This window comes from Leiobunum rupestre, chromosome 1 (genome assembly GCF_980474605.1).
Source record: "Leiobunum rupestre chromosome 1, qqLeiRupe1.1.hap1, whole genome shotgun sequence".
In the NCBI taxonomy this organism is placed as follows: domain Eukaryota; kingdom Metazoa; phylum Arthropoda; class Arachnida; order Opiliones; family Sclerosomatidae; genus Leiobunum; species Leiobunum rupestre.
In genome coordinates, this window is record NC_143384.1 from 54,406,740 (window position 1) to 54,414,847 (window position 8,108).

Sequence of the window (8,108 nt, forward strand, 5' to 3'; positions counted from 1 at the left end):
TAATGACGAAATTAATTTTTAAACGAGCGAAATTTACCGCCAAGCGAGCTGCCATTTTCTTTCGCCTTCCCTCCGCAGACCGCACGCGGAGCAAGCGCGCGCGGGGAACAGAGCGCTGTTAAGGCCTGGTATAGCGCGAACAGCGCGTGATTAAAGTCCTAAAACGTCACCCCGAAAAAGAAATGGCAGATCACTTGGCGGTAAATTTCGCTCGTTTAAAAATTAATTTCGTCATTAAAAAAGATACAATTTTACAACTGATATTTTTGAGTTTATTTAAACATGATCTTTCAAATAGACCCAAGTTTTACCAAACCTGGACTTTTCCTTTAAGAATCATCCAAAGCTGGATCTCTTGAAATAGAAACGCTATTGACTTCGTTTACATTTTTGAAGGTTTTTAAACAGCTCAGTACTACTTCTGAATTAAAGGCTTTAAACGTCGCTCGATGACTTAGGCCTAGGGTGGTGCCTTGGGTATTAGCCTAGCTGATTATTATTATTAAATATCCACAGACAAAAGGTCTCGATTTGATGACCGCTTGGAATCTAAAAAAAAACCTTTTGTAGACATGATTCAAAGTCTTAGAAACGATTTCGAAGAAGTGATAGTGTAAAGTATGCCGAATCGACTAACGAAATATTAGGTGATCATTTAGAAGTTACAGTTGAACGTGATTAACACGAAAAACGTAAGAGACAAACTAAACGTCAAGCCGGAGAAAAAGCTCCAGACGAACCAATAGGTGTTTCCATAAAATAAAAACAGAATAAAATTAAAAGTATAAGATGTTTTTCTCTGCGTCACGAGCTTAAGCTTTGTAGTATTTTATTGGCACGTGGACTTCTAACTCCAAAATATTTATCGACTTCAGCGCGTGCTCACTTCAATAATTATAGCTATAGTGACGTCGAAGAAACATTTACACGTAACCTCCCGTATTTTAACGCCTATTGAAAATAAATGGGATAATTATAGAATTGTCAGATTTTTTCGCATTAGTAACGTAACACTTGAAAAGTTGAAATCAAAATACCTGGATTGGTGAAAGACATCTCATATTTTCATCCATCAAGATATGATGAGATTCAAAAACTCACGGGTTGCAGCGTTATTAAATGTAATCCCTAAAACACTTGGATTAAGTTCTTCAGATTTTCAGTCAGAGCTAGTCTTATTCGCAAAGAGGTTTGAGAAACTATCAGAACCTTTACTTGCTACTAGTGTTAGCAGTGTAATGGGGGAAGGAGATTTTAATCATACCACTATCAATGGTTCAGACACTGACGTTGAGAAAGACTACGGTTCAGATTCTGACTCCGAGGATAAAGATGATGAGAGAAAACTCTGCAAGACGCGGAAAAAACCATGTAAAAAGTGTTTTAATTAATTTGCTGTGTAAATACAACTTTTACGACAGTGCTTATGAAAACTTATACCAAGTGTATAAGTTTTTGGCACGCTTGCCCTGCATTCAGGTGAAATGTGAAAGAACTATTTCCCAGTTAACGGTAATAAAATCCAGACTTCGATCGTATATTAAGCAAGGGCTCTTGGAGGCTTTAGTAATCATGGGAGTTGAAAGGGAAATAACAAACATATTGTGGGTCGATGAAATTGTCTTTCAATTTGGCAACTCATCAGATGAATTTAAACGTAAACTTGAATGAACATCGAAGAGATAAGAGGGCCTGCCACCACTCTCCTACGCATTGTAACCCGGCCACCATAAATAAAGGCATTTAAAGTCGCTAGAGGACTTGGGCCTAAGGTTTTGGATTGGGTATTAGCTTAGATGATTATTATTATTACGTTACAAGAGTAAAACGAATTAAATGATACCAGCTAGCAGCTGTGATATTTTATCTTATAAGCTATAACGTAATGATACTGTGATATTATATTCTATATTATTGACGTAACGATGTATCACCCATAACCCATTTAATAAATAAAATGTAAAAATAAAATCGGAAATGGTATTTTCCATCCATATAGCGCGGGAGCCCCTCGGTTGCTGCGCTCGCCACTGGCCTCCACCCGATTCTTTTGCGATTGCCGCCCCTGTATTTTCCCACCCGGTGCGCCATTAAGTACCAAGTTCATGCCTGAATGAACTTAGAACGTTCCTTAGATTGTCATGTAGTCCAATCCGAAATTTGTTTAAGATCAAGTAATACCAGTATGATGTTTAATTTCAAGGGTTCCGGGCTGCCAGGAAGTCGAATTCGGGTTTTTTATTTCAAAATCGGTTAAGAATTGAAACACCAAGAGCAAAGCAGTACAACGAAACGAAAACCAAGCTATCAAGTAGAATTGTGCCTAGAGGAAAAACAAATAAATTTCAACAAGTGTAAAATATGTAATCGGTGGATAACTAAAAGCGAAGCAGCTATTGTGAACTTACATGACGAATGTGAGGATTAGATAATCGAAACTTACTATACCTCTCTCAATGACACGAATAAGCTGTCAATATAAGGGATACGAGGAGATCTCCCTCGGTAACGGTGAAGAATTTGCCTTTTCAATTTTCATGGAACTATGTAGCAGCCAACAAGTTAACGTGACTTCCCGTATTTTATAAAAATTCCTGTACGCTTTTCAATATCTCAAGTATTTTTAACGTTTAGTATTGTCTAAACATTTATTTTGTTTCAGCGCGTTTCCTACGTTATCCGAAAATATCATTTTACGGAAAAGTGAAATACGGCAGAACGGCGTCTCAACGATGGTGTATGGACCTACTCAAGGTATGCTTTCTACTTGCATAGTAGTAGTTGATTTCATATTTTGCTACGTTTTAAAATTTTAAGTTACATGCAATAGAATATAATAACTTATGGAATGCACTTAGGCACTAAATTAATAATGTACATTTATAACACATTTTTAGAAGTTTATTCACGTCACACTAACAGGTAAATGCTAATTTTCAAACAACTTTTGGTGTCTAATTTGACAAACCTGCGTCCTTCTGTCAGGATTAATTTTGTTTTCTAAGAGATATTTCGGCATATACCTTAATTGCATAATAAATTTGGATGAATTAAAAAACGTCCAGTATGGTTGAAAGTTTATGAACGATCTAAAAGTTAGAGACCGTGCTGTGAAAACGAAAATAAGCCTACGGCTGCCACAGCTAGCATACGAAATTTCGTAAGCCCACAATGCCACGGTAGTTCCAAAATCAAGTAGCTCAAAAAAACTCTTAAGTTGAAATTTGAAAAAGTATTTCGCATTGCGTTTTAAAAATGGAAAAAATCAACAACTCTGAAACTATATTGGCACTATTTTGAATATTTTTAGTATAAATGAAGATTAAAATGCTCTTTCATCGAGATACCTGGTTTTAGAATAACCAATCAAATAGTAGTTGACTAGCTTCGGGATTTTAGTTAATTAAGCTATGGCCCAACTGGTTCTGGCGCCAGAATCGAAATTTTTCCATTCTTATCTATAGTTCAAGTCGATTATTAAACAATACACCCGAAAAAACTGCCGCTTGGTCTAGGGAACATCTCCCGGCAAAAATACTAGCCTTTTCGGTAAATATTAATTTCTATGCTCTCTGTTATAAATATCAGTAGAATTTGAAGTAATTTAAAAGTTATCTTCAAAGGTTTTCGCTCATTTTAAAATGTTTGGGCTCCTTTTCGTTTTTCATTTCTCGCGCATGTGTACACTGCAGCAAGGCTGGAAATTAACGGCGTTTATTAATACCCTTAACGACAAAAAAATATATAATAATTCCATGGCCTAAGGACATTTATTTTTTTTAAATCATATTTTCCCTCTGTGTTAGTTTAAGAATATGATAATATGATTGTCTGGATCTTTAACAATAGCCGTCTGTATTTTTCACAAAAAATACTATTAAACTTAGAGAAGATTTATAGGCATAAATTTTATCTATTGTTTTTTTCATTTTTTCATTACATAACCAAAGAAGAAACACTGATCCATAGAGCTAATCCTAAAGACGAAGATTCAATAAGGATTAAAAAGTAAAGCGAAATGATTCCGAAAATTTCTAAAGTCACCAGAAAAACAAGGAATTTCAAGAAAGTTTTCGCTTTCTTGATATTTATCACCATTGTTGGAGCATTCTGCCTTTCAATTACTTCCAAGGAAAGATTCTTCACAATGATTTATAACGCGTCGATTGTTATTGACGCCGAAGATTTATTCCGGGAAGTGTCGATGGACGTATACATTCACTCGGCGTATTGGGACACTCGGCAGACACCATACGTAGTTCGAATTATCGCGATTGCTCCAAAATTTCATTGGAACGAACTAGAGGAACTTAAATGTTTCTTAAGTTATGGGCGTCGAATTGTGATTACCGAATTTAAGAAAACTATTTTGAAACACCACATGCAAAGAATGTACGCTGCCGTGTATTACACCTGTGAAGCACCCGATTCAGTCAAACCAACTGCAGTTTCAATCAGTAGAATAGAATCTATATTTGGGCAATCCGTGGAAGGATATCGACCGCTGTGGAAGGAAGTAAAAACTATAACCTTAGTGGATAAATACGTAAAAAATTTAGCTGTGTGTGTTCGTCCGTTTTTCGGACCGTTCAACGACACTATCGCATTGGCCGAGTTTTTGGCCTACTACGAGCTGATGGGTGTCCAACACTTTTTGTTCGCTGATTTAGACACTTCCCTTGATGTGCAGAGGTTTATCAGAGCTTTACAAGATCGCGCAAAGAAAAAATTTACAATTGAATTTCTACCGTGGAATCTACCTCCAATCGTGGATGCTTGGCAGTATGCTCAAGTAGCGTTTAACCAATATTGCCTGTTAAAGTTCATGCCTCATTACAAGTACCTGGCCATCGTCGACGTAGACGAGTTTCTGATACCGCGAATGGTTAATCATACTCTGATTAGCTTAATTATAGCAAACGACCAAAGATGGATTGGAAACTTCATGTTTCGAAACGCGTTCTTTTGCAATTATTCAAAGATTAATAATTCCACGGATAATCGAAGTTTATTTGGTTCGCTGAGAGTTCCAAGAGACATTTTGAGAAATCGCGAAATATGCGTTGCGGAAATCAGAACCAAAGTAATTGTGAAACCGGAATCAGTTCTTGAAGTAGGCATTCATTTCGTGTGGGATTCTCTGTCCGGTTACGAGACTTTTGTTTTCGATCCGAGAGTTGCAGTAATGAATCATTATCGCGACGAATATTGCAGTAGAAATGACATCGTGATTGATAAATATGCCAGTGATCACTTTGGAGACCGAATTAAGTTCAACGAAATATTTAATGTTTTAAAGAAGACAGTATTAATGAAATAACGACCATTAAAAATATACTTATTAATAGATAAACACATATTAAGATTCCAAAAAAGAGACTCATCTTTCCATGTCTTCGTATACTCAACAAATCATAAATTGAGTAATTTTAAGAGCCGTAATGGGTTCCTGTGATTTTTTATTAATATTAACCGTGATCAATAGCTTTACCAGTGATAAATTTGGAGATAGGATTAAGTTTAGCGGAGTTTTTAATGTTCTAAAGAACGCAATGTTAACAAATAACGACGAGGCTATATATATTATAAATAAACTCATTAGCAAATAGATATGTATTAGGATATTAAAGAAGATACTCAAATTTTAAATTCTTTCGTATAGGCAACTAGTCATTAATTAAAACATATTGTATTAGAAATTTTTAGAACCGTAATGGCTTCCGGTGATTTTTATATAGTTTATTTGTTTGTCTTCCAAAATCGGAGCTTTTCTATTGCTGTACTTAAATGTATTAAATATAAATCCTAGTAAAACCATAGTTTTCGTAATTCCTGGAGACAGTAAACCAATTGTACACCTACACTTTATTTATAAAATTTTGTTTCTAAGGCCCCTTCTACCGTTGTAATCAAATAACAGATTTTCAGAAAAATATCTAGGGCTGTTTTAAAGCTATAGCCTAGATGATTTTACCTTGCCCATTATAAGAAAACTCAATATTATTTAGCTCAGGGGTGACAAAAGTGGGAGATCTTGGTCAATTGCGATATTTTAATTTGGGAAACCTTATTTTAAATCATCATTTCCAAGAGGATGAAATTTACTTATGACACGCAGAAAAAGAAAAGCCTCATTTAAAAAATTTCGTTCGATATTTTTCGAGTTACACGCGTAAGCAAACTTACGTACAGTTTCAAGTTGGCGCACAATACTACTAGATTTTTACCTCAATTCGCATATCTTAAGAATAGCTATCTTTGGATAGCAGCTAGGCTAGCGGCCAGGGCTGTTTTAACCATGAGTCCAAACATAACTGGCTAATGGCATCAAAAGAAGGGCTACGTAGATGTATATAAAAATTATATTTTGGAATTTGAATAAGATATATATTTCAGTTAGAGGGTGACACTTAAAATAGTTTCAACATAATCATTAATATTAATATAAATAAAAACATGATCTGCCAGTGGCGGCGGAACGGTTGAGGACATGGTATTTCCCCCAATATGATTGGGTGGGTACAAGCTATGTATTTGTCCTTGCCCAAAATATTTCAATGGTGTTTGTCAAAAAGGAAACTTCAATCAACAACAAAACTAAAGGCGGCTGTGGAATAACAACCATGTACACTGGAAAGAGCTTTAAGAGTCAAGTTTTAGCGGGCTTAAGGGGGAACGGTCAAGCTTTAACCAGTTAGATAGCCCTATAGCCCATTAAAAACAAAAAATTATGGCGAAAACCGCATCAAAAAATATTGAGTGGTTAATTTTTAATAAAATAAAGAAATTTCGGGAAATCGAAAAGCGCGCGTCCACCGCGACACCTGGTGAGAAGTCGGTAAGACAGAAAAACAACGTTAAAGCGCGCGCTGCTGAAGACGCAAAAAAATTGTTTTGCACGCGCGGTCCGTTCCAGTTATAAGAGACTTCAGCCTAAATTGCGCGATTTTAAAAGTTAGGATAGTTCGCCAATCGCTCGAACGGGGTTAGGGGCGCTGGCGGCAGCCCCTAAGATGGCGGCGAAAATTCAAACCCAAACACCTGGCGTTATTTTTCGTTTCAACTTTTTGGGCCAAAAGCTATTTTTTCAAGACAAAAAAAGGTACGTGTTAGTATATAAAACGTCTTGTTAATCTTTTGATACGGAAATAAGGCCGTATTTGGAAAAGCTTGGCCGTTCCCCTTTAAACCATTTTGTCGATTCAGACCATGTTTGATAATGTTTTTCGCAGAAGTGGTAGCGGATAAAACGACACTAAAATAGAGATGTGACCGAATACCCTATCCTAAGCTAGGGTCAGACAACCTTCTAAAACGTTTCATTGCTGTATTAAAACTATCAATTAAGTAGTGTACACAAGCTTTTGAAAAAACGTTTCTTCAAGATGTCCAGCACTCCAGCTAGAATGTTTCTTGAAGCCAGGTACACGATGACCAAATTGATATCCGCATGAGGAAGTCCTATACCGATCCAGACGCTCGCCGCTTTTGTTTGTTTTAAGTAGGCTTGCCGCCTGGTCAGGTAGGCCAACCCGAGCCCCCTGACCCCTGCTTTGGCCCAATCTTACCTCATGCCAAGTTCCGGACTATTAAACCATGGACATGCCTCTGGTACCTTCATACGTACTAAATCGGTCGTCCACCAAAAGTAACGGGCGGCCATTTTAGTAGGCGGGGAAAAGGTGCAAATAAAAAAATTTGGGAGCAAAATCAACCAGAAATTTCCGGTTTCCCGAACGCCATCTTGTGTTGACTAAGTCGAAATTCGGAAATAAGTGGCGGTTGTAATTCGAAAATCCTGCCATATTGGCCCCTCATTTTTAGATTAATGTTAACGATTTTAGGAAAGTATATTTTTAAAATTATATAATTATATATATTATACTAATTATGAACCTAGTACGTAAAAAAAGTACTTACATTAATAACCACACTAGATATGATAACTGTGAATAAATATTCCAGGATATTTACTACGAGGACCACGTGTATTATTTTTGAAAACTGCCCCTAAAAAATTTGCCCGTAAAATGACGTAGGTCCGTGATCGCGCATTTTTCCCAATAGGGGGCAATAGTGGTCGGGTGTTAGCGCTGTTGGACGGGTTT

General features: G+C 36.5%; 1 protein-coding gene across 2 annotated transcripts; it reads left to right on the forward strand.

Moving 5' to 3' along the window:
* The first annotated feature begins 2,482 nt into the window (after nt 1-2,482).
* On the forward strand, nt 2,483-5,792 carry LOC149963264 (uncharacterized). Of its 2 annotated transcripts, XM_090170531.1 has the most exons (3): nt 2,483-2,596; nt 2,663-2,754; nt 3,951-5,792. In XM_090170531.1, exon 3 carries the CDS (start codon nt 4,019-4,021, stop codon nt 5,318-5,320), a length of 1,302 nt encoding a protein of 433 aa, XP_090026657.1. In that variant the 5' UTR covers nt 2,483-2,596; nt 2,663-2,754; nt 3,951-4,018; the 3' UTR covers nt 5,321-5,792. The 2 variants fall into 2 exon arrangements, with proteins under 2 accessions (XP_090026657.1, XP_090026655.1); XM_090170529.1 differs by having other exon boundaries at nt 2,483-2,754.
* The last annotated feature ends 2,316 nt before the right edge of the window (nt 5,793-8,108 follow it).